At 56.2% G+C, this 26541-nt stretch overlaps 1 protein-coding gene across 5 annotated transcripts in view; it reads right to left on the reverse strand.

Moving 5' to 3' along the window:
* The window catches only part of DLGAP4 (DLG associated protein 4), a 161842-nt gene that overhangs the window by 23765 nt on the left and 111536 nt on the right, over positions 1-26541 (reverse strand). For 2 of the 5 annotated variants that reach the window (XM_063172100.1, XM_063172098.1), the window contains 2 exons: positions 24258-24308; positions 22997-23243 (listed from right to left, as the gene is read on the reverse strand). In XM_063172100.1, the coding sequence (XP_063028170.1) occupies positions 22997-23243; positions 24258-24308 (298 nt within the window). Of the gene's footprint in view, positions 1-15752; positions 15932-22996; positions 23244-24257; positions 24309-26541 lie in introns of those variants that run through there. The other 3 variants (XM_063172101.1, XM_063172099.1, XM_063172102.1) reach the window with 2 other exon arrangements.

Raw genomic sequence — 26541 nt, forward strand, 5'->3', positions numbered from 1 at the left:
ACATCTGACTTCTCTTGTTTCCAATGGCACAGAGCTGGTGAAGAGCTGGCAGATCCTGAACCCCAGTCAGAGGGGGCTGGTGCACCCCAGAAACGTGTGGGGCCCAAAGCAGCCACTGCCCCACAGGGCCCCCTCCCTGCTGCTGGGTGGGGCTCCACCTGCTCCAGGAGCATCCCAAACCCACTGCAGGTGCCAGCTGCTCTGGGATTAGCCTCTTGTGGCCTTTCAGGGAGGCACAGCAGCTCTGCCAGCCCTTCCCACAGTGGCCATTCTCCAGATGCTGTGGCACCATCACCCCAATGAATCCTGTCCTCAGGGGGGTTTCTATTCCTGTCCCAGACATGCAGCAGACACAGGATGCCTGTGAGATGACAGCAGACAGGCTTCATACCTACGAGCCCAAGGCTTGAGACGGGGAAGACAGCTCTGCATTAAAGCAGCCACAGGAAAAAAAAGCTAACAACCCCCTTTTAGCAAGAGATTCAATACTAGTCTTTAGCTGTAACCACGACACAGAGCCCAGCTGAGGAAACAGAACAGCAACACATTATTTTGGATACTGCTTTGTAAACAGATGCGTGGCCAGTTATCTAATTGTGGGAACATGGATGTGAGTAGGCTTGGAGGGAGCAGCAGAGCACTTGCAGGGTTATTTCACTGCAAGCTCACAGCAGTTTGCATCATCTCCACCAGGAAATTTCCATGGACTGCAATGTCAGCAGCTTTGCAGCAACATGCCTGGGAGAATCTGTGGGGTGCCACCTCCCTTGGGTACCACAGGACCGTCCCCTCCTACTCTGGCCACTTACAGACACAACTGAGGAGACAGTTACAGGAGGTATTTCCTCAGCTAATTGCTAATTACATTAATTGGCAAGACATCTGACTCAGCTTCTCTAGAGCCTGGTGGAAGCTGGGCCTCCTTCTCCCTGTAGCAGGAATGCCTTATCCGTGGGGACAGGGTGTGACAGCAGTGAGTCACCTCAGCCACAGCAGGCCAGCGCAGCTGGTGCCAGCACGGCGTCCTGGCTGCAGGAGGACGGCTCTGCCCTGGCTGTAGGAGGATGGGTCTCTGCCCTTGCTGCAGCAGGATGGCTCTGCCCTGGCTGCAGCAGGATGGCTCTGCCCTGGCTGCAGCAGGATGGCTCTGCCCTGGCTGCAGCAGGATGGGGCTCTGCCCTGGCTGCAGCAGGATGGCTCTGCCCTGGCTGCAGCAGGATGGGGCTCTGCCCTGGCTGCAGCAGGATGGGGCTCTGCCCTGGCTGCAGCAGGATGGGGCTCTGCCCTGGCAGCTCCCAGCAGGCAGGCAGGCAGTGCTGGCAGAGCTCCAGCACCAACACAGGTGTTCTGCACAAGGTAACACAGCCAGCATTCCTGTGATGGTATCCATGGACAGAGGGCAGCAGCCAGAACTGCTGAGCTCAAAGGAAAAATGGAAAAAATAGCCCAGGATTAGGGTGGCACAATACAGAACGTAAAACTGTGCTTGCACTCTGCACTGGCACAGTGTCACAGCCACAGGGACAGCAGCAGAGCTGGCACAGCAGAGCCAGGGCCCTTCTGCTCCCACCTGCACCTGACTCCCTCAGAGCTGAGCAGCCCCTGCCAACACCCAGGGGCCACAGGGACACAGAGCCCCACCCCACTGTGGGGCCATGGGGGCTCAGGTCTGAGCTCTGTTAGCATCCCACTATGAGGGACAGAGCATCCAGGGAACTTCTGGTTTCTCTAGGTCTGGAACCCAACCAAGCACGCCCCAATTTACAATACAAATATCAGTACTAGGTTAAGCAGCAGCTGCCCTGGAAGCCAGGATGACATCCCAAAACCAGCACAGCCTCTCAGGCTGCTGTCTGGCAGCACATGTGCCTGGCAGAACAGAGTCTCCCCCAGGACTGTTCAGCTGGAGTGTCTCAGAAGAGCTCCCTGTTCAGAACTCAGGGACACAGTTCAGTGCTATGGCAGGGCTGAAGGAAACATCTCAATACAACTCTGCTGGGAGTTTTGGCCAAGCTGGTCAATCCCCCACAGGGGCACCAGTGCACACCAGTTCTGCAGGCACAGATATTCACACAGCATTTCAGGGAGTGGCCAAGAATGGACTGGGACACTGAGTATCCCCTTCTAAACTAACAGCACTCTGGAATTGTCTTACAGACTTCAGTCTGAGCTTTCTCTTTGCTCACTTCTGCTATGATTTTGTAGCACAAACATGATTTAGGGGAAATTTTAACAGGGTATAAATTCACATGATGGCTGGAAGCCTTGCCTTAGCAGGCTGCCTTTTCTTCCTTCAGCTGCATCCCAGGACACCTGTGCCCCGTCTCCTCAATACAAGGAGCACTCTGAACACAGAGGCAGGCACAACAGCACTTCCTAAAGCTAGAGAGGGGCTCTTGTGAGCAAATGATCCTGCACTTCCTCATCCAGGCTGTTATCAGAGGAATAATGCTCTCAGGAATCTAAGCAGGGAACAGCTTTATGGTTTGATTCAGCAGCCCCTGCCAGAATGAAGCACTGTGCTTCAGGCTTTGGTTCTTGCACACCAGATGCCAGGAGTTTCAAAAGCCTCCAGTTATTTAGATTTCCCCATACACCGTATGTTCTCTGCAAGGGTCAGACAATCCTCAGTTACTGTTAGGTGCAAGAGCCATAAAGTGCAAAGAGCAATGCCAAGGAACAATAATTGCTCCTGCAGTGTGGAAGCTCTCAGTCTGGCTGTGGCAGGCTTCAGCCAGACTTTGTCCTGCCATGTCCCACTGGCATCCCCTTGCATGAGGGACGTTGACCTGCTGGCTCCCTGAGGGTACCAGGGAACAAGAAGACAAACTGAGCAAACAAGAAGGCTCAACCTGAAACTCTGGAGAGAGAGCACACCACAAAAATTCCCAAACCACTACTAAGTGTAGGTTTTCCTCCATTAAGATGCCCCATCCCTGTTCCCCTTCCAGCCAGTAAGTACTGTGGGGATCTCTGTGCAGCCCACCAAGGGGAGCAACAAGCACCTGCTGCCCCTCAAGACCAGAAACAACCACAGCACCAGCACACCCTGTAAAGCAGCTGCAGAGCTGGAACCACAGCACTTGAAGAGTCATTTCCCATATGAGAACATGGGCCCAGATTTTCATGCCTTGGTGCCTAACAGGATATCAGGCAGCAGTTCAGAGGTGTTAAGCACTGTGCTTTATCAATACTAGACAAATCAGACCTCCCAATCAGAAACTCCTAACTAAGGAAATTCAGCTGCTTGTCCTATCAGTGAGAGTTCATCATAAAGCCAGCTAAGTTTTATTAATAAATCTCACCTGAAGAGGAAAAAGGAGTTCTGCCTTCAGTTTTTAGTTACTGGAACATGCAGAAACTGTGTGCAGAGACCAGAGTCCCCATATGCACAAGCTCCACTGCAGAACATGCAGAGTTCCCCCTTCAGCAGCTCTCTGCTGGACTATTTCCTTCCCACAATTCTGACTGTAACTACTTGAAAACCCCAACTCTGACCTTCCCCACTTAGAGATGGAGGAAAACAGCAATCAAGAGTTCAGAACTGCAGTCAGTGCTTCCCAGCAAGAGAACTCCAGTGGCAGCCTTCCAAGCCTGTGCACTGGACCTCAATGTGTTACACAAGGCCAGCTCCAAATCCAGGCAGCCAAAAGTACCATGGTCCAAGAGCAGGGCCAGCTCTGGCAGGAATCAGCTGTGGTACAGATGGATGGCTCAGAGAACCTCAGCACAGGAGGCCAATTGAACAGCAGCCACCTCCCCTTCAAATAAAGAAATCTGCTGGAAACCTGGAGCCCAGTGCACAGAGAGAACGTGCAGAACAGCTGAGCTCAGGTGTGCACACACAGGTATCCCAAACCAGCACAGACCAGCCTCCCCCTGAATACATCCCCTCTCCAGAAAAACCTCAAAGGACTTGGAAAACCTGGGCATGGGGTTATGGCTTCTGGAGTTTACTCAGAATCCCAGAAGATCTGGCTGGAAGGAACCTTGCAGGTCATCCATCCCACACACCTTCCACTAGCCAAGCTGCCCTGTCCCTGTGGCCAGGTGTGCAGGCCTCCCAGCTTCCCAGCCATTCCCAAGTTCCTGGCAATCCTGCCAAGAGGATTAAGCACCAGTCAGCCCAAAGAGAGTTAAACTGTCAGCTCAGCTTTCAGCACCAGGAGCACAGAGGTGTCTGACAGCACTGCCAGCTGTGCTTCCCTCCGAGCTCCAAAGTTTCTCACAGTGTTGCACAACACAGTGCAGCAAGTCTGCCTAAAATATGCAAATATTACTGACACACAAGTGATTCACAGCCTGAAGTTTGTCACTGGCTGGACAAGGAGATCTTTAAGGCTGAAAAGCAGCCAAGTGCCACCCTTGCCCACTCTGGGCTCACCCCACACCAGTACACAGAGCTCAGGCTCAGGTACCTTGGCTCACTGAGCTATCTTTCTTCTGCTGAGGGCTTAGAGAAGCACAGACAATGAAAAAGCAAATGCATTTCTGCCCAGAGCAGCAGGAAGGACTCTCTTTACTTTTACCACTCACAGACCAGTTACCAAGAGGCAAAAATACACCAAGGGAAAAACTCTGCTCTGTGTGGCAGCTTGTCCACATGGGAACCTGAGGCTTCCACACATTCAGTAACTTCACTTTTCTACTCATCTGCCAGCTCTGCAGCCTCTGCTTCTGTTTGCTTTGAGCACAAACCCATATTTGTTAGCCTCCATCTCTGGGTGATGCTTGCAGGAGCCAGCACCTGTATATGAGTACACAAGGCCATGGCTGCAACAGGATCAGGCAGCTCTGGTTTCACAGCCTTTATCAGAGATCACACACAACAATTTGATGCCTGCTACAAGCCAGGACCTGGAGACAAGCAATCTCTTGACTTGCAATCTGAACAAGCACTCAGTGTCACAACCCTGAACCAGCTCCTGCTGCAGGAATGAAGGAAACTTCAGTGCTGGGAAGATGCCCAGGGAAACTTGTAGCAATTTTCACTAATTTATCTTTCAGGCAGGAACACCATTTCCCTTTATCTTGGATATTTTTGCAGCTATTCTGTAAACACTGTCAGTGTCCACTCACTCTTCCCTTTTAAGTCTGGACACTGTTTACCACCCTGCAGGTGACCCTCTTCTACAAAGACATATTTTAAAAGTGGTTTGAACAGTGGTCTGAAGTCCAGAGAACTCAGCAGAACACCACATTAATTTACAGAATATTAGGTTTTATGATTCTGTTCCCGTCGTCAAGCACTCAGCCTGCCTTGGTTGGCACCTCAGGTTTTCCTTCTTCTCCTTTTTCAGAGGCCAACTGAGCTCAGCTGAGGGGTGTGAGGAACCTGCAGGTCCTGAGGGAAGGGGCTTGGCACAGGGACATCACTCAATGCATTTGCAAGGTAAAACATTTGCACTGCAGCCCAGGGGGCTCTGTGCAGCCCTGCAAGGAAAAGCAGATAACAGCAAATCCTCTAGGGCTCAAACCTGGGGGATGAGGAACTCCACACAGTCCTATTCTGAGAGAATAAACCATTTCACAGTGACTTGCTCATGTAATACAGGAATTTGATGAGTTAACTGTTTAAACAAGCCCATGAGTAAGGACAGAAGCAACCTACTCTTCCAGGAAGCAACCTACTCATAGCCTTTCATGGAAATCTCCAAATCCTTGGGAAGTTCTTGTTTTGCTGCATTAAGGGAATCTTCATCACCCTTCCCGTGGCTGTAGTTCACTACACACACTGAAAATATTAAATAGGCCACAATATAGCTAAAGCTACAAAGCACGCACAGTTTGTAGGTGAGTTTTTAACTCCTTTCCTGAACAGCCTCTGTCTGCCCACTGCAGCCATAAACAATGCCAATCCCAGACCTTCAGGCAGTTGTTTTCTCCTCCACAGGAACCTGAGTGCTGGAAGGCAGAGTCAAGCAGCCTTGGAATGGCCTTGCAGCCACCAGGACAGATGTGACCAGTGTCAGGAGAGAACGAAAACATCTCCTGCCCTCCGTTTTTTTAAGCAGTGCTGGTTAAAAAGCAGATTTTAGCATCTTTAGCCAGACAACAGCTACTCTAAAAACAGCAGCAGTATAAATTAATATTATTCAAATGCAACTGGCCTTTCAGTCATTTTTCCCCTAAACAGTACACGTATCAAATGTTTCAGGGGAACAGACAAGGTAAAAAAACCCCTTTGTCTTCATGCTAAGAGCTGCTGTAGCCTTTCATCCTGAAGACCCAGCAACTCAGAAGAAAAATTAGGAAAAAAAAAAAAAAGATGAGTCTGTCAGCAGAGCTGCTGGAAAACAGTTCTGATCTTTTCAGGAAAACAACCAAAAATTTCTCTCACACTGAAGAAGTCAACGTGTTTGAGCTTCCACATTACACTAAGTTCTGTCCTTTTTGCCTGAATACAAGGTTGCTTAAAGCAAGCAAAGCCTAAGGGAGCTGATAGACTTGCCAAGGAAGTGTCAACCCTGAGAGATGACAACCTGGAGCAGCCCCAGCCAAACCGTGCAGGTGCCATGCACAGGTCCCTGCTGAGCAGTGGGACCAGCACACAGCACCCCAATCTCACCCAGAGACACCCCACAAACAGGGGAAATCTGCTTGTCCATCTCCCAGTATCAGATATTCCAAACAGAACAGTTACAGGTAACAAGCTGCTGTGTGTTGTGCTTCTTTGTATGACAAAGCTCTCTAACAAAACCAAGAGATAACTGGAAAGCATCAGCTCCCTGCTTGCCAGGCCAGCACTGACACCAGCCTGCCTCCCATTAATCAGGAGGAAGTTAGTTAATATTTGAGTAGGCTATTACAGCTCAAGGCAGAGGATCGAGTACACTGTGCCATGCTCTCAACCAGACTCCTTACAAAACAGTTCAAACAAGATAAAACTGAAGACAAATGCACAGCAAAGACTGTACAGGGCAGAACACACACTCACAGTGTTTTGGCGACAAATCAGGGTATTTCAGCAAACAGGAAGTTGCCCTGGTTTTGCAGAGTAGAATTAAGCCATGAAGTAAGCCCAGTTCTCTGCTGAGCTCACACAGACTGGGCTGGCTCTCCTGCTCTCATCACCCAGCTCACCCCATGGGTGCTTTCCACAGAGGACACAGCTGCCTCAGGAGTGCTGCAAAGGCACGAGGCCCCAAAAAAGCTCTTCCAAGTCACACCCTGCTGGAACACCAGCTTTTCTGACTGCTGTCAGAGCTGACACAGCTCGGTGTACCTGTCCCCAGCCCAGCAGCACCATGGCCAGGATGTGACCCAGTGGGGGCCTGGGTTTGAGGCACCACAAGCATTTGACAGCAGGGCCCACAGCACAGCAACTGCTGGACATTTGGGGCCTCCTGGCATTAACTTAAGCGAGCTCAGCAACACACGAGGAGATGGAGCCCGTTTTGAGAAGGAGAGTGCATGAGATCTTTTCTGCCACCACCACTCTGGTAACAGCCTTGAAATCACAGCTGTAATTCAGGCTCATTTCAAAGCTCCATATCTTCCCTGAAGTCTATTGAGCTGTTCTGCTTTCTGCTCCAGCTATTGATTACTGGGATGGATGGGGTGAGGGAGAACATGAGCCACTGCCTCCCAGCCACTTCTCAGGGATGCCACATCTCATGACATCACGACTGTCTCCATGGTGACACAGCAACACAACTGAATTGAAACAGGAGGAGGCCAATTAGAACAAGAAAGCTCTTTTGTGGCTGGAACCATAGTAATGAGCAGAAATAAGAGAAGCTTATAAAAAAAGACATGGCTGTAACAATCAAAAGCTTGCTTTTAGCTTGCTAGGTGAACCCCAAACCGTATCTATATGTAAAATCCCTTCTAAACCAGGAAACCAGGATACCACTAGCTGCATCCCCAGGTCCACCGAACGCCTGGATCCAAGAGATCACTTTTCATCTCCCCTCTGTCGAGTTCTCCTCTCCACTGGAGCCTGCTCAGCCCTTGAGCTCGAGCAGAGCACCCAAGCTGAGGTGCTTTCAGCCTCCACAATTAGCACACACACGTGTGCGGGGGCACACACAAAAGAATCCCAGCCCAGGCCGCCAATGCACAGTGACTCAGCCAGCCAAGGCTCCACCCTCAGGGATGAAGCACACTCCAGGTTTGGAATGGATGACATGAACAAGATCTGGGCCCTCTAAATATCTATTCTGATTTATTTTCAACCTCCAAATGAGGGACACACAGGAGCCATCTCAGGCAGAGCCAGCAGCACCACGACTGCCAAGTCTGACTCCAGCTGATCTGTGCTTCCCATCCTACAGCACAGGTTGGTCAGGAAGCACTCGCTGCAGTCCCACAGATCAGGCAGCTGCTCCACTGCTCCAGAGTGGCCAGAACCAACACACAGCTCTAGGAATTCTCCACGGAGAGCAGCTGCTTGGAGTGTTCCACAGTTCCTGAGGCGCCTCCACTGTGGTCATGCATGCAGCCCATTAAACACCAGCGACATGCCGCACACTCACCAGATTTTTCTTTTCTCAACCAAGCCTAAAAGCTGCAGCAGGAGGGAACAAGCTGAGCACAAAGTTCCCAAGAAAGGCAGTTTGAAGGTGTGAGGCACAGCACAAAGTCAGGGCACCCGGAGCAAGGAGAGAGCAGCCAACAAAGCCACTGGAGCACAGCAACTCTGCACACACTGGAGATTAAACCTGCATGGGAAACACTGCCTCCCACAGCTCCTGGGAGCAGCCCTGTTGTGCTCCTCTCCTGCAATTCCATGGGAAAGGGAGGCATGCAACGCTGCCAGGGCAGGCAGAGCACACAGGTCCCTGGTCCTGGCACCCTCATGGCATGAGGAGGCAGGGCAGCAATCTGCTTGGCAGCTGCTCTGTGATAAGAGGCACAGCTGCCCAAAACGGAGTCACTCAGAAAAAAAAAAGATGCTGAAAAGCACCATAAGAATTAGGATAAATTAGATTTAACAGGTGCCCTCAACAATTTCTGCAGAAGCACTTTTTGGTCCTAATCCATTCAAGTGAGTCTTTGTACATAACCTTGTACCCCTGCATCTGTCAGGTGAGGTTATTTCACATGCAGCAGCAGAACCTGAGGTAAGGCACTAACAGTGACAGGAGGTCTTGCTGGGAATTCACCATTAAAAATGAGCCATCCTGTGGCACACACCTGAGAAATGGGACAATGGGACTTCCTCAAGCCACTGTCACCTCTGAACACAGCTGGTTCAAGCACAGCTTTTGGCACACAGCTTCTGCAGAGCTGCACCTGAGTGGCTCCAATTTCCAAATGGTGGAAACCCTTCAAAAGGTTTGTGTTCATGTTTTAGTACATTCTGGACCCTGTGTTCCTGCTTTACCAGCTCCTTCACCCAGATCTGCAATCACATGCACCTGCTGCCTGCACACACCATCACCCACACCCAGGGCATGTTTGCTAACAGAGCAAGAACTAGCACAGAGCAGAAAACATGATTTTCTCTGTGAACCAGGCCTTGCAGCAGTAGAAAAAGCCATCAGCTACAGAAGGGAAAGAAACAGGCAGAGGCAGAAAAAATGGCTTTGGAAATAACCAGCCTCTAAAGTTATTTTTAGAGCTGCCTCCCCCAACACCCAAGATATTCAGAGCCGTTCAAAAAAAATATAAATCAAAGGTAAGCGCACAAATAGCACTGCCAGGAGCAGGCAAACAGTGCTTCAAAGTTACTGCTGCCACCAGCAGCGATGGCTGGCCTGCTTCTGCTCCATTCAGGCAGGCTCCTGAGCCTGGGCTCTGCTTTGCTGTGCCACAGTGGGCACTGCACACAGTGCCAGCCGGGCATTGCTGTCCGAGGGAAAGGACAGCGCCTCCATCCCCTTGGACAGCACACCGGTACAGAATCACTGAGACTGGAAAAGACCCCTGAGACCGAGTCCAACCTGTGACCGAACATCATCCTGTCAACTAAACCGAGCCCTGAGCCCTTCCTCTCCCGGCTGCCCCATTCCCTTCCCTGGACAGCGGGGTAACAGCCTGGGGCCATGTCCCTGCGCACTGACACAGCACAGAGCGCTCTCGGAGCTCACCCGGCCCGGCCCGGCCCCGCTGTGCCCCGCGGGCAGCGCCTCAGCAGCGGCGCGGCCCGGCCGGCGCTCAGCTCGCCCTACGGCCCTGCTGCAAAGCGCGGCGGCCGCAAAGCGCGCCCGGCGGCGGCCGGGCCAGGGCAGCGCCTGGGGACGAGCGGGATCCCCCGGCCCCGGGACCCCTCCCCGGCCGCTCTCGGTGCGGCCCCCGGAGCAGCACACCGCTCCCGTGCGAAATCCGCCCTGGGCCCGTCTCGCCAGCAGGCACTGGGTATCTCCCAGCTCCGGCTCCCGGGGCCCAGGCGGCTCCTGCTGTCACTGAATCACTCGGGCTGGAAAACACCTCTGTGACCTGTCCTCACTTTGTCACCGGCCCAGAGCACCCAGTGCAACAGCCAGTCCTTCCCTGCCTGACCACCCTTTCTGTGAGGAAATTCCTCCTAATGTCCAACCTAAGCAGCTTAAGGACACTGTCCTCTCATCCTGTTGCTGGCTGCCTGGGAGCCCAGGCCGGTCGCTGCCCTGAGGACACCACTGAAGATGTTCTCCCTTCTATCTTTTAACCTGCCCATTTCATCCGTCCCGATGCACTACAAAGAGGAATTAAAGCATCCCACAGATGAACACCCAAAAGACAGGGATCCCTCCTGGCTGGGCACACACAGGGCCCCGGTGTGTCGGAGGGAACGTGTGACTGTCAGAGCTGTGCAAAGCCTCACATGGCTGGGACAGCGAGCAGCAGCCACCAGGGCACGGTGACAGCAGCCACCAGGGCACAGTGGCAGCAGCCACAGCTCCAGCAGGCCTTCTGGCTGCCCTCCCCAAAGCCCTGATCCCCCAGCCAGCCTGGTTCAGTGCTTGACTCGTGTGAGAACAGCTCCTGGGAGGGAGCAGGGCCCGGAGGGCTGCTCTGGCAGCGTCCCCTCAGCACCTGGGTGCTCTGCAGCACTCATCTCCAGCAGGGCCCTCAAAGGAGCAGCGATAAAAGTTAATGTGTGGCACCACGCTGCTGGTCGAGCAGCAGCGAGGAGATTGCAGGGTGACAGCAGCGCTGACACTGAACCTGTGCCAAGAACAAAGGCCAACAGCAGCAGCGCCGTGGCCAAGGCAACAGGCTGCTGGTGAGCAGGGCTCTGCTTCCCAGCATCCAGGATTCCCTGCTCAAGGCCTGGCGCTTGGCACGCTGCAAACCTAAGCATCACTGAAACCCAATACTTTGGAAATAAAGTAGCTGCTTTGTCCAGAACCAGGAGCTCAGAAGTGCAAGCACTGTACTTCTAAGCACTTGTACTTCCAAGGAATCAGACTAAACACTGTTTCAGGCACTGGGAGAAGTATTCCAGCTCCATTCCACCAGTATCCATCTCCCCAAAGCCACCTTCTCCCCAGGAAAGCACCAGCCCAGGCAGAACAAGGCCGGGCATAACAGCAGTCCTGCACTGCCACGGAGCTTGCTGTGCTCAGAGGCCAGAATTCCCAGTCTGGGCCTGCTGCTGGAGGGGCAGCTTGGTCTGGCAGCACTGGCAGCTGCTCAACGGAGCGCACCAAAGCCTGGAAGAGCTCCTGCACAGAAGTGCTGTAACCCCATGTTTGGGGCACGCTGAGGGACTGAAAAGCCTCAGGGTTCAAACAAGGGAAAGGAGGGCTCCCAACAAAGCAGCCACTGCAGTGCCCTGAGAGCCCTGGCAGGGCCCATGAGCTGTCCTGCACACATTGTTCTCCACAGGGCAGCACGGACCAGGCTGGCAGCCAAGCACGGACACGGCTCCCAACGAGGGCCTGCAGCAGGGCCCAGGCACTCCCTCAGGGACAGCCCCACAGCAGCTCTGGGACACCTTCTCTGGCCTCAGAGACAGGTACCTGGCTTATGTGTAAGGCCTAAGAGGGATGCAGCATTCACACTTTAACCTCCGAATTTTAACTTCTAATTCAATGCAGCTCTAGATATGCCCACTCTGGGTATGAAGTTTAGGCTTGGAGATCCCTCCTGCACACAGCAGATGCCTGGCTGGGCCCTGCTCAGGTAGATCTTAACCACTTCCAGAATAGAAACAAAACAAGACAAATAATACTTAGAAGTTTGACTAATCCTATGAAGAGAACTTGTAATAAAAATTCCCTTTTATGAACCCTTAAATAGCTTTCAGCTTTCATCAAACATCACCTTGCACTATGACAGTGCATCAGCAGAAAGGCATAAGCAACTTCTGATCTCCATTTCAATTCCAGCTCTGACAGACCAGCACCACAGGTAAGAATTTAGCTTTGAAACATTCACCACTCAAGTTTCTTGGTCAAACTTCAAACTGGAGAGACAAAACAGCAGCTTAAGCTTTGATCTCTTGGAACTAGGTTCAGAAAAGATGCCACCACAGTGAAAAGATTTTCACTGCAGTGAAACCTGGATGTCTTAATGAAGAGCACTAAATGGGATACACAAGGCTGATTGTCAACACACCCTTGATGTAAATACTAGTGCTAAGGTTTAGAACTTATGCACATTCCTTTTCAAGTACTGATGTCTGATGCACCAAGCTACAGCCTGGCTCGGGTGAGTCTCCTTAGAGACTGGTTTCATGTTCTTGGTGTTCCCAGAGAAACGGAGAAACTTCCCCCCCCTAGACCCTGCAGAGCAGAGGGGATAACCCAGTTCTGCATGCACTGTCTGCTCAGGGGATGCTGCAGCTCCTGTGCAGGCATCAAGCACCCTGCCTGTGTGCCAGCAGGTGCCTTTACTGGCAATTCACACTGCAAGGCTAAGGAGGAATGAAGGAGGAGAGATGTAGATGTACAGAAATTTGGGAAGAGGACTGGCAGTGCATAACCCACAGCCCTGTCCTCTACAGAAATGCAGCAGTCTCCAGTTCTGGGGGACCATTAACTCCCCCAGCAATGCTTGTCACCTTCTGTGACAGCAGACCAGCAGCCTCGCTGGGCTATGGCAACACTGGGACTGGCCTACCTAATGCTGCCCATTTAATTAGAGACCAGACTTGTGTGGGCAGACAGATCTGAGCACTTACCTGGCTGTTTTCAGTGAAAATCACAAATACTTTTGCAATGGTGCCTTTTGCATTCACCAGGCAGACCCTAGCAGAGCAGAAGTTGTTTCCTCTTGCTTCTCCAGGGGACAGAAGGTTGATACTTAATGCACCGATCTGCACCAAAGGGCCAGCAATTAATTAATTCTGCAAGACAAATTGAAGTGGACAGAATTTCTGAATATTTTCTCCTCTCCTAAACTGGCCCATCTGCAAATAGTTTAACTATTGCCTGTTTAAAGGCAGCTTATGCTAAACCCTGGTGTCATTCTGCACCCCACTTCATCTGACCAGGTGGGAGACCAAGGGAGAAGGGAAAGAAACTCATTTTTCCATGAGCTTCTGGAGAGACCCAAATTCACAATTCCAGCCCTCACAGAACTTTATCCAAGGCCTGAACTCTAATCGCCTTTCACAGCAAACAGCAATCATACTTAGCACTGCTCCCCTCCCTTTTAAATCTGCTCTGATAGAAAACACACTGACAACTTTTCACTGCAGAAATTACAGGGGATTTTTCTTGAACAAGGCCACCCGCCTGCACAGTCTTAATCCTTCCAACTCACATATGTCCCTGTAACTTGCACTGCTCTGAATCCAATTATGCCTCCTCAATCCATTAAAAAATATTTGAGGCTGTTGTGCAGGTTGCACAGAGCAAGAGTATCAGCTGAAGAGGCACAACCAGGCCCTGCTGTACCCTGGCTCTGCAGGCGTGCACGAAGTGGGTTATGAGAAAAATTAAAAGTGTCACCGTGACTTTCACACAATCCAGTGACCAGCTCACTCCAGACCATCCCAGTCTGGGCTCAAACAACAGGAAAATCCATACAGGAGACAAGAACTGACACACAGCTGTTTTAAATGCCTGGCTGTCATTAGTTACCCATGAAAGCTTTCACATTTCTCCTGCTCTGGCAGCACGCACGGCCAGGAACGTGCTCACAGAGCAGCAGGTCTCCCGTGCATCGGCTGGGGCAGCAGAATAACCTTGAGCTGAGCAGCCAGAAGTGTCCACAAACCCAAACTGCACACACAGATCAAGCACCCAACCACTGACACACAGAGCTGTGAGCAAAACAAGCTGACAACGTGTGCTGGGACACAGCTACATCTCCACACAGGACCTGTGGGGCTCCCAGCACAGTGTGCTTTGCTGATCCCACTGGACCGTACAGACAGACAGCCCACACTTCCCTTATCACCTCTGCTACCCAGGGTCTCCTTGTCCTTTCCAGGCTGGCACAGTGCACAGCAGTTACACTCCAGCACCTGCCCAGAGCCTGGGGTCCTCAGCTGCACCCCAAAGTTACACTGCCATGACAGAAGTGGGATGAAGTAGCAAGCTAGATGCAAAATTAGCATGTGGCAGTTTGGCGTTTGCACCTTAAAGATGAAGTTTTAGGTTTTCCACACCTGCCAACAACAAATTCTGCAGATAACCGTCCTCCAAGTATCTGGGTGCAGACACACATCAATACTTATCTGAAAGCCAAAGAGACTGAATTTGATCAATAGTTTCAGTTTTCTCCATGCCTTCAAGCACATGTAACTTCATAGCACCAAATGCCTGTTGGAAGAGCAATTACCAGCAAAGTAATTTGGACCCTCTGGAATCAAGTCTGCCAACTTACACGACTTGGCAATCTGGCTTGTTATCATCCCACATGATTGGAATTTATTTTAGGATTCAATGCCACATGCTGTGGGTTTTTTTTTTCCTCCCTTTTCTTCTTTTCCTCTCCCAAGTGACAAGCTACAGCCTAGGATTCAGAGGTCCTAATTCCATTCTCATCTCAACGACATTTCCTGCCCACCCTGGGGTCAAGGTCTTTGTAGAATAAGTGATATTAACACTACCAACAGCATCCTGCAAACAATCCTCCTTTTTGAGCCTCTTAATCAAGACTGGAGTACAACTTAAGGGCTACATCTACAGACTGCTCACAACCAACCACAACATCCTCACCGTCCTGCAAGGCACACTAAAGCCGGGCTGCACCTGCAGTTAAATCCCCAGGGGTTCAGCCTCAACTCCTGCACAGGGCGAGCCTGGGCTGCCACACCAGGTACCTTCAGCCAGGACCTGTTCTCCCAGGCTAAAAAAAGAGACTTTTCAGAGCCAGCTCTGGGCGGGAGGTGCCAAATCGCTGCGCTGCGAAATGTCAGCCTTCAGCTCCGTGCCTCGCCCAGACAATTCCCTTTTCTTCTCCAGGCGAGGAAGAATCCGAACGCCTCTCCAAAGAAAGGGCCCCTGTCCCCCGGCGGGGAACCCATTTCGTGAAGCGCCGCTTCCCTCCCCGCGGCACCCGGAGCCTCCGTGAGGGCCCGAAGCCCCGGGCCGGGCACCGGCCTGACCCCGCGCGGCCCCGGGGACGGCTCCAGCGGGGCTGGCAGCGGGCAGCGCCCACCCCCGCCCGGCCCGGCTCCCGCGGCGCAGGCGGCATGCGGGGGAGGAGGAGGAGGATGGAGCGGCCCCCGGAGCCCGGCCCGGAGCCCAGCGGGGCGGCCCCGGCGCTCCCACGGAGGCCCGGGACGCGCGTGGGAAGCGGAAGGGGCGGCGGGCCCGGCAAGCGGCGGAGCAGCGGCAGCAGCGAGGGAAGGAGGGAGGGAGGGGGCGGCACTCCCGCCCGCAGCCATGCAGGGCCCGGCTCGGCCCCCCGCTCGCGCGGTCACTCACATTGCCTGAGGAGCTCCAGACACAAAGCCATGAGAGACACAAAGAGGGGCGGAGGGGACCGGAGAGACGGGGGGGCGCGGGGCGAGGGCGCTCGGCCCGGCCTGGGTCCCGCGGAGGGGAGGAAGAGGAGGACGAGCCGCCGGCGGGGCCGCTCGCGGTCCGGGGCCGCTCCGGCTGCTCGTGCGGCCGCCGCTGGAGAAGGGAGGAGACGCGCGGAGCCGCCGCCGCACTCACCGCGCCCGCCCGCCGCTCCGGCCGCGCGCCCGGGCGGGGCCGCGCATTAAACGGCCGCCCCGCCCCGGGACCGCCCCGGGACCGCCCCGCGCCGGGCACGGCACCGCCCCGCGCCCGCCCCGCCGCGCTCCCACGGCCGCGCGGGTCCCTCCGCCCCGCCGGACACGCGGCCGGACCCCCGGCGGCACCGAGAGGGGACACGGGCGGCGGCGGCCGCTGCCTCAGCGCCGCTGCCGCGAGGGGAGCCGAGCGCTGCCGAACAAAGCGGGCGCCGCTCCCACCCCACGCGGGAGCTTTGTCTCCTTGTCTCGGTGACATCTCCCCATCGCGGCCGCTGTCCCACCCACGCGCGAACGCGGGTTTGGCTGAAGGAACGCTCCCGCTTTCCCCGCTCCAGCCGCGGAGCGGGCGCGGTGGGACCCGCGTGGGCGGCGGGGCAGGGGCGCAGCGCTGCCCCACGCACCTCCCGCAGCATCGCCGAGAGGAACCCTCCGGTGCAGAGGGAAACACGTGGAAAATGAACAAGTGGGACGAGGAGGTTTCCTTTGTGGGTGTTTTCCCCTGGTCCTAGATTTGCTGGTGGAGTTCTGCCCCGCTGGGCGTGGGGAGAGGGATCGGAGGCTCAGCGGGTGCGGGCGGTGCGCTGGGACTGTGCTTTGAGCCTCCCCTGGGGCTGCCAGAGCAGGGCTGATGGAGGATACAGGTGTGGAGGGCAGCAGGGCTGGCAGAGCGTGCGGCTTGCGGCAAGAACCTGCTGGGCAGAGCCACGCGGGTCTGCGCCCCGGGCACAGCCACGCTGGGTGCTGCAGGAGCATCCAGCTCTATCCCTCACATCCTGCGCTGACACACAAGGGACAAGCTGTCCCTGGCCCGGGACAGCTCTGCGAGGCCGGAGTCTCTCTGTATGACCGAGATGGGCAGTGGGTGCGGGCACTGGCGGTGCTGGGCCCTGGGCAGGGTCGGGCCGTGCGAGCCCCTGCCAGCAGAACGTGTCCTGCCCCGGCCCCTCGCTGCCACCATCACTCCTCGGTGCTGGGATTTATTGATGCTCGCTGGGCTCCCAGCACTCCGAGAAGGGCTGGTGTGGAGCAAGGAGCGATCAAAGCGCCGCGGGAAAGCGCTGAGCTCAAGCGCTGCCGGCTCCGCAGGCAGGACCGAGCCGCCGCCGCCCTCGGCGTTCAGCAACTGAATCGCTGCGGATTTGCTGCTACCGCTCTTGGAAGCAGCAGCACAATGGGGCTGAGGGAGAATTTGGTCACAGAGTCAGCCCTGAGCTTTGGGACCCTCAGCCTAGGGCCTCCCCACTCCGCTGCCTACCAAAGAAAAAAGGAAACGTGTTTTCAGTTCAGGGTCTCCCAGGTAGCTCTGAACTACCAGTGTCTTCCTGAACCCTCAGAAATACCCAGGTCATGGCTCAGGAGATGGAAAAGATAATGGGAAAGCATGAAGGAGAAGAAAAGCAACCCAAACCCAACTCAAACACAAAGAAACCCTCATTTGCCTGCACTGTCTGACATCCTGAAAATGCTCCAGGCTGTTTGCAGAGCCTCGCTCAACCCCACCCAGCCCTGCTCTCCTGGCACATGTGTGTCTGTCTCAGCTAAGGCTGTCCTTGGCTGCTGTGGGGACTCCCCCAGAGATGGCACAAGCCCTGTGGCCCTGGGGAAACACAGAGGGGCTGAGCATCACCAACAGAGGGGACACAAAGGGGCACCTGTGACTGACCAGTGTCAGGGTAGCTCTGTGCTCACCTGGGTCACAAGGACGGCCAGCACGTGGGGATGCCACCAGGCCCCTTGGCCTGAGGAGAGACCTCAGGAGTCTGTGTGCCTGACACACTGCCCTCCAGCCAGCTCTGCTCACGGGCAGAGCACAGCACTGTGCACGGACTCCTGGTGCTGCCCTCCCAGAGCTCTGAGCGAGCTGAGGCACCCTTTGGTGCTCTGGCTTCTCCTCTCCCACGAGGACAGCACCAACTCCCTTTCCTGCTATCAAAGCTGATAAAAGCAAGCAACAAGAAGGACTTGTCTTTCTGACCATGTCAGCAAAGGGAAATGCTGGCAGCTGCCTTTGTTTCTGCTCCTTTGTAGATGATCCCTGCTGGGAGAAGGCAGGCTGGGCCAGGACCTTGGAGCCGTGCTCACCTCCTGTCTGTGCCAGCACAGCACCCACAGCGTGGCTGCAGCCGCCCCTTCCCGGGGACCTGGGCATTTCTGTGGGCTCAAAGCCACTGCAGCTGGTTCTGGGTGCCAGCCATGTGCCTGCAGCAGGCAGCGAGCTCACAGCCCTTGTTCTGCCCGTGGGAGTGCTGAAACCTGGCAGCACCAAGAGGACATAAAGGCAGGGATGGCTTGGGCTCGGGGGTGGAGCCGAGAGCAGGGCTGTGGCCGGGGCACGGCTTCCGGGGGAAAGGGAGCTCTGGCTGGGCACAGGGCGGTGCTGGAGTTTCCATCATAACAAGGGACAGATCAGAGGTGAAAAATGAATTGGGAAACGTGCACAGAAACAGCTGTCATGAATTTCTTTTTGTCCTACAGACACAGGAATACATCCCAGAACGTGTGTGCGTGCCCTTTTTTCCTCTGCAAACACTGATGGAGCATGCAACAGAAATATTTCCCTGGCACACACACATACACACACACACGCTCTCTCTCTAATCCCTTTCCTGCTTGTATGTCAGAGAAAGCTATTTCTGGAACGTGAAATCTAGGTCAAAAAGAAGGAGAAAATCTGAAGGGAATGATAGCAGTCCCTCCCAAAGGCTGTGTGGGGTCAGCTCAGGCCGATGGGATTAGTGAGGGGCAGCAGTGGTGCTTCAGCCCCAGCCCAGCCATGGCTCCTGGCCTGGTGTGAGCTCCCTGTGCCTTCCACCGTGCTGCTTCCCCACACAGCAGAGAAGGCCATGACAGCCACGAGGAGTGCAACAGAAACTGCCTGCCCACACAGAGCCCGGGATCACGGCACACCGAGGAGGAGGAGGAGGAGGAGGAGGAGGAAGATACACGACTTTCCCAGGAGCCGTGGAAACTCATCCCACAGTGAGCCAGCCCTTGGAGGGGGCAGGCAGTTTGTCCTTCCTCCTAAGCACAGCCCTGCAGCCCCTGCACGAGCATCAGTGCCAGGGGACTGTGTGCCTTCCCCCAGCACAACCATGGGCCCTGAAGCCAGCTCTCTAATTTAGTCACAAACAGGGAAACAAAAGCAATAAAAAGAAGACAGGAAGCAGGTGGGAGACAGAGGGCAGTTGTTCTGTCCTGACCTTTGGGAGTATCTCTCCCAGGCAGTGCTCTCCTGCCCAGCCTGGGCTTGGAAAAGTTCTGGTACATGGAGGGCACAAGGTGTGTGCAGCCCTGGCCTCCCTGCAGGAGATCTGGACACAGGATAAGGAGCTGGACACCTGAGCTTTTTGGGAGCAGGCTGCTGAATGCCAGGGCAGGATGCTCTGGGCAAGGGTGGTGTTACCAGATAGCACAAGGAGGACTGGCTTGGTGTGAGCTTTCCCTGCTGTATTTCCTTGTTCACCTCTGCTTTCCTGTTTCCCCTGGACATCAAATACTCTGCTCTGCATTGCAAGCAGTCTATTAAACAAGTAATTCCCAGAGCTGCCTCTAATAAGCAGGAGCCGGGGCTGGGGAGCCCTTTGTGGTGCTGGGAGGGGCGCGGCTGTCACTGCACGCCTGGCAATTAGAGGAATGGGTTCCACTGGGGCTTTTGAGTCTCCGGCTGTGCGAGGCACAAAGCTTTGTTTAAGGCTGATCAAGGGCAGCTCATCATCTGTCTCGCTGGCTGTCAAACGGGAGCTAATTGCCTTGTAATGTGCCGGTGACACAGGCATCAGTGGGAGGAACCGGCGTGGCAGGGGTGTGACAGCTGTCAGCTCTCCCCCGTGCTCCCCACACACCCCCGTGCAGCTTGCTGCCCCTCCTCCTGCCTCAGACGGTGCCCAAATCCCCCTGCTTCAGCATCCAGCCCCCACACGACCCTTAAGGAACAAGGAGCCTGTGTTGGCCCCAGAGCTGCTGCTGGGGCCGCTTTAGGATGTGTCCCTGCACAGACGAAAGCGGGGTGGTGCCCAGTGCTCTGGGCTGCTGCACAGATGCTGGATGAAGGAAGGTGTCCTGGGATGTGTCTGGCTCAGGGCTCTTAATGGTGTCATCCCAGAGCCCTGTGTGGAGCAGAGGCCACGAGTGACCATTACAGCTGCAGGTGACAGTGCACCCACCACCCCTCCCCGTGTGCCCAGGCTGATGCCACCAAGCTGCCACCTGCTGTTGGGAGGCACCACCAGCCACTCAGAGCCTCAGGGGTGCACAGGAAAGGCCCTGGGGGTACTGGCTGGCAGCAGCTGAACATGAGCCAGGCGTGCCCAGGTGGGCAAGAGGCCAATGACACCTGGCCTGTACCAGCCATGGGGTGGCTGTCCCCTGTGACTGTCCCTTGTGCTGGGCACTGGTGAGACACCTCATGTGCTGTGTCCATTTGGGCGCTGGTGACAAGAAAGACACTGAGGGGCTGGAATGTATCCAGGGAAGGAAACGGAGCTGGGGAAGGGGCTGGAGCCCCAGGAGCAGCTGAGGAAGCTGAGGGGCTCACCCTGCAATAAAGGAGGCTCAGGGGGGACCTCACTCTCTACAACTCGCTGAGAGGAGGGTGCAGCCACGTGGGGATCAGGCTCCTCTCCCAAGTAACAAGCGGCAGGACGAGAGGAAACGCCCTCAAGATGCACCAGGGGAGGTTTAGGTTGGGTATTAGGGAAAGCTCTTCATGGAAAGGGTGCTCAGGCACTGGCACAGCTGCCCAGGGCAGTGATGGAACACATCTATGGAAGTGTTCAAAAATCTTGTGGATGTGGCACTTGGGGACATGGGTTTGTGGTGGCCTTGGCAGTGCAGGGTTAACAGTTGGACTCAATGATCCTAAAGGGCTTTTCCAATCAAAATAATTCCATGATTTGCAAGGGAACTGAGCCCAGATGGCTGATTAGAGGTGTGAGTGCTGTCCAGATGTGTCTCCTGCCTCCCACATCCTGTGCATGCACAACCACAGATGCTCCTCTCTGCTCCTCAATCCTCCACCAAAACCCTTTCTCTCCCCAAGGCTCAGCAGCCAATGTGAAGGGCTGGGGGATGCTCTGGGAAGCAGCAGAACTGTGCTGGGTCATGTCAGAAAGAGGTGGCACCCAGGCATTCTGGAAGCCCCCTCTGTGCTGTCCCTGCTGCTGCTGCCCAGTGCCAGCCTGGACCTGTGGCAGCATTGAGAGCAAGGACAGGGCTGGGGGACAGGGGCAGCCAGGTGAGAGCAGTGGGACACAGCAGAGCAGAGAGGGTGGCAGGAAGGAGGGACAGGGCCGAGCAAACAGCCCATCCCTCCCAGGGATGTCCTCCAGTTCCTGCCTCGTCCTGGGGACCTTGACTGGGATGGCTCTGCAGCTCACACCACTGAAGGGAGATGTTCCATGTCCCTGGGGAGGAAGGCCTGCAGCCAGGCAGGAAGGCTGCAGTGCCTCCTCCCCATTCCCCACTCTACCCAGAGCTGGGATGTGCTGTCTGCCACTGACAGCCCAGCCCATCCCATCCCATCCCATCCCATCCCATCCCATCCCATCCCATCCCATCCCATCCCATCCCATCCCATCCCATCCCACCACATCCCATTCCAGGGCTGTGTCAGCTTTGCCCACAGTAGATGAGCTGAGGCTGCTCTGAACTCCCCTTGGTGCCAGGGCTGGTGCTGAGAGGCCCCATCCTGCTGGGGACCCATGGGATGGGATGGGGTGGGATGGGATGGGATGGGATGGGATGGGATGGGATGGGATGGGATGGGATGGGGTGGGATGGGATGGGATGTGCTGCCTCCACAGACAGCCCTAGGGAGGTTCTGCATTCCTCCTGCTTGTTCTGCCATCTGCCTTGCACCATGAACAGGCACCACCATGTTGAGGAACACCAAGGCATCACCTTTGCTAACCAGTTCCCAAAATTACCCCCAGGATGGGACCTCAGCTCCTCACACCTTGTGCTACACCTGAGCCCCATCTGGAGCACTGGGGCTGGCCAGAGCTGGGAAGGGCACAGGCTGCCTTGGAGAAATTGATGCAAAGTAAAGCAAATCAAGTGACTTGGAGCCTCATGGAAATGCTGCCATGGCTCAGCACAGGGATGCTGGGCTCTGGGGCTTGTTGGTGCCTTAAAACTCAGTGCAAGATCTGTTTGTACTCCACAGCCAGGGATGTTGGTTTCTCTCTGTGTGTCATCACAGAGTCACAGAATGGTTGGGGTTGAAAGGAGCTTAAAGCTCATCCAGTCCCACCCCTGTCCTGGGCAGGAACACCTTCCACTAGACCAGGGTGATCCAAGCCCTGTCCAACCTTGGATCAGCCTTGTCCAGCCTCAGACCCTTCTGGGGATGGGGCAGCCACAGCTGCTCTGGGCACCCTGTGCAAGCACCTCCCTAACCTCTAAGATCTTCCTGGGGCCTTCTCTTGTCCAGGCTGATCATTCCAAACTCTCTCAGCCTATCTCCAGAGCAGAGGGGCTCCAGCCCTTGTAGCATCATCTCCATGGTATCAGAGGGGCTCCAGCCCTTGTAGCATCATCTCCATGGTATCAGAGGGGCTCCAGCCCTTGGAGCATCATCTCCATGGTATCAGAGGGGCTCCAGCCCTTGGAGCATCATCTCCATGGTATCCTCTGGAGTTGCTCCACATCTTCCTTGTGTTGAGGGCCCCAGAGCTGGAGTCAGCTCTGCAGGAGTGGTCTCATGAGAGCAGAGTAGAGCAGGAGGAATGTCCTCTCTTGACCTGCCGGTCACACCTCCTTTGACACAGCACCCAGAGCCCGTCTGCTATTCCAGCACCCACATCCAGCTGCTGCCCATCCTCAGCAAGCCCAACACGCCCCAGAAGTCACGCTCAGCTACGGCTAGGGGTGCAGGCAGCCGAGCCCAGCGCCTCGCATGCCCCAGGCAGTGCCAGGCGTGTCCCCGTCCCCGCACGGCGCGGCACTCACTGCTGTTGGTGGGCAGGGTCCTGCTGCCGCTGAGGCTGCCCGTGGGCGGCGGGGAGATGGAGCGCACGGAGCCCGTGTCGTCCTCCTGGGAGCAGCCCGCCTGGATGGCGCGGAGGTAGCTGTGGCTCCGGGATCGGAAATAGCTGGGCAGGGGCAGGTCCAGCACCTCCGCGGCCGCCGACTCGGCCTCGCTGTAGGTGGAGTCGCAGACGGGCTCGTACTGCTCCCCCAGCTCCGGCTCGGGTGCCTGCACGGGGACACGGCAGCCCGGTCAGCCCCTGCCTGCGGCCGCCCTTCCTTTCCCTTCCCTTCCCCTCCCCTCCCCTCCCCTCCCGTCCGTCCGCCCGTCCGTCCTGCTCCTCGCCCTCCGGCCGCTCCTGCAGGTCCCGCTCACGGCAGGTCCAGTGGTCAGCGGTCAGTGGTCAGTGCTGCTGGGCTCTCTGCTGAGAGAGGGAAGAGGGCCCCTCCCTGGAGGGGAGAGGGTCCCAGCTTGTGGAGCAGGGGACACTTACCAGCACAGTGCCTGAAACACCCCCAGTCCTGCTGCTGAGAGCATCCGTGGCCAAAATCCCTGTGCAAACTACCAGGGCCCTGTCCCAGCACAGCTGCAGTGTAGCCCACCAGGGCATGTTTGCTCCTCAGGAGGGAACGTGGGGAGACAGCAGGGGAGAGCTGTGGGCTGGGGAACAGCCCCCACACTTGCCCCAGCCCCATCCCTGGTGAGGGCCAGGAGAGGGCTTGGCTCTCCCCCTGCCCTCCCCTTCTCCCTCCTGCCCACAGCCCTGCCTTGCTGTCCCCTGGCAGCTGCTGGGGAATCTCGGTCTTGGGAGAGGCTCAGCCAGGTCAAACCAGACCCAGCCCAGAGCAGTCTGGTCTGAAATACAGGTGAGAGATGCTGAGACTGGCCCTGTTGCCCACATCCATCTCTCCTGGCCCTTTCTTTCTCCTGGCACACAAGGACATTGTTTCTGCCCAGCACTGGCATCTGAGCTCCATGAAGTTTGGCTTAAGAAGTTCATCTGCTTTCCTCTTAAAACTGAGGGTCCCTAAGCCCCTGCTGGGCCCAGGACTCAAGCTCTTCAGCTGCCTTGCAGTGCCTGGCTAAGGAGTGCTGTCTCCTTCTCCTCCTCTTTTCCTTCTCCTGCCACTGGCCTGGGCATGGGCTGACCCCAGAGCCCACCTCACACCCTGCCACGGGTGTCCAGGCTGGCCCCAGAAAGCTCCATGAGGAAGGATGAGAGAAACACCAGCGGGACAATACCTGCTCTCCATGGGTAAATATCTGAGGGATAAGTGAGGGGGGTCCAAAGATCTGGAAGAAAGAGTTGGAGAAGGTTAAAGGCCAAGAACAGGGAGCCCCTCACACAGACAGTGACTGCACAGGGACTGAGCACAAGGGGAGCAGGGGGCTGTCCCCTGGGGCCACTGCTGCTGACACTTCAGTACAAACTGCAGAGCTCAGAAGATGCCAAGCGAGGCCACACGCCCCTCAGACAGTGGCACAGACATGGCAAAGCTCCACAGGACACCTCAACCACGGGAGAAGCTGCTGAGCATTCAGCCTGCTGTGTGCACCCACAGGGGACACTGGGGACACCGTGCTGGGACAGCCCTCTGCACACAGGGGCAGCTGCATGAGGTGGCACTGGGCACCTCTGGGTAGCCCCCAGCTCTGGCCACACCCCAGAGCCCACAGAGCCGTGGGCAGCCCGAGTGCTCCGTGTGGGGAGAACTGTCCTGCAGCCTGCAGGGCTGGCCTGGCCACCTCACTGCTGTCCCCCTGTGCCAGAAGAAGCCACACAGAAGCTGTTCTGCCTCCCCAGCAGAGCAAAGCCACGGCACACACTGAGCATACAGAGCCCTGACAGACACTGCGCTGCCCGGGGGCACGGCTGCCTCCTCCTCCTCCTCCTCTCCACTCTCGGGGCTCTGCCTGGCACCACCTGCCCTGGATGACCCTCTCGGGGAGAATCTAGGTTCAAAGTGTGCCTGAGGGAAGAGGCTTGGCTCTGGGAAAGGGCCTGGCCCTCTTGCACAGGGCACAGCTCATGGTGGGGCTTGGCAGTGTTGGGGTCACCAGCTCTGTCCCCCTTGGTGTGACAGGAGGTGCTGAGACATGCAGATGGTGATCTCCGGACTGCCAGAGGTGGAGCTGAGTGGGACCGAGCAGAGGGGACTTGTCTGTCAGAGCTGGGGGTGTTTCCATGTGGTGAGACACTGGGGTCTGGCTGGACACACAAGGAAGGTGGTGGAGGTCACACTGAGTGAGGGCAGAGCAGGAACTCCTCTGGCACTGGGATGGGTGAGACCAGCACACACTGACCATGAACCAGCTCCATTCTGGATCAACAGACACACAGTTTGTGGGAGGCCTCTCAATCCTGACCAGCTGCAGCTGAGCTCTCTGGTTTTCAGGGGACAGTGGCAGAGTGCCTGTGTTGGCAGCAGCCCCCTGTGTGAGCGGGCGCTGTGGCATTTGGGGCGTCCCCAGCAACCCCAGTGCCACCAGCCGGGCTCTGGGCTGGCTGCCTGGGCAGCTCCTGGCACATCACGGCTGCTCAGACCCTTCAGCTCCAAACCCCTCCTGATGTCCCTGTGGGGCTGCTGCACTCAGCTCCTGGAAGCAGCTCTGGACACGGGCAGAGCACAGAGCCATGGTGTCCTGCAGGGATTCAGCACGGACTGACACGCAAAGGACGAGGACACGGCGGTGCTGACCCCGCTGTGCACGAGACACCCAGCACAGGCTGCTGCTGCTGCTGCTGCTGCTGCTGCTGCTGCTGCTGCTGCTGCTGCACAAGGGGCAGGACTGGCCACAGGCAACAGGAATGCCCAGCAATGCCCCTGCTCCCCCAGCTCCCCTCCAAGGCTCTGACCGCTCTGGGACAGCAGCAGACTCCAGCCAAGGGGCTCAGTGCCCCCCACGCCTGGATGGGAACACAGGCAGGACATGCCCTTGTCCCCCTCCCCCAGGGCTCCTGCTGCTCTGGCCCCCTGCACACACACACAGCAGTGTGGGGGTGCTGCCCATGCAGACACACAGGAACAGGTGGGACAGAGGCCTGGGGTGACAGGGCTCACTGGGCAAAGCTGTGGGGCCATTGTGCCCTGCAGTGCAAGGGCTGGGATGAGCACACGGGACCTCTGCTCATCCTGGCACCAGTTATCTCTGGCCTGGGAGGCAGCTCCAGAGCAATCCCAGCCCCAGGGAGCTCCAGAGCAACCCCACAACCATAGTGTGGGAAGTCAGACCCATTTGCATCAACTGCATCCCAAATGTTGTGGTTGGGGCATGAGCTCACCTTGTGGCAAGGGGTTTGCCACCCTCTACCAGCATCTCACAGGCATCCTTGGCTTTGCCATGGTGCCCAGGAATATCTAAAAGAGACATGCCCAGCTGGCTGGCAGGACAGCCTCCCCAGCTGTGGGCTCCTTGTTCCTGGCTCCAGTCTGCTGCACAAGGGGTGAGGTCCTGCGCTGAGCAGGGTGACTGTCCCTGGTGACCCTGCAGGATCCCAGGCTGGACATCACTAGGTGAGGTTGGC

Source organism: Melospiza melodia, chromosome 19 (genome assembly GCF_035770615.1).
Source record: "Melospiza melodia melodia isolate bMelMel2 chromosome 19, bMelMel2.pri, whole genome shotgun sequence".
Classification (NCBI taxonomy): domain Eukaryota; kingdom Metazoa; phylum Chordata; class Aves; order Passeriformes; family Passerellidae; genus Melospiza; species Melospiza melodia.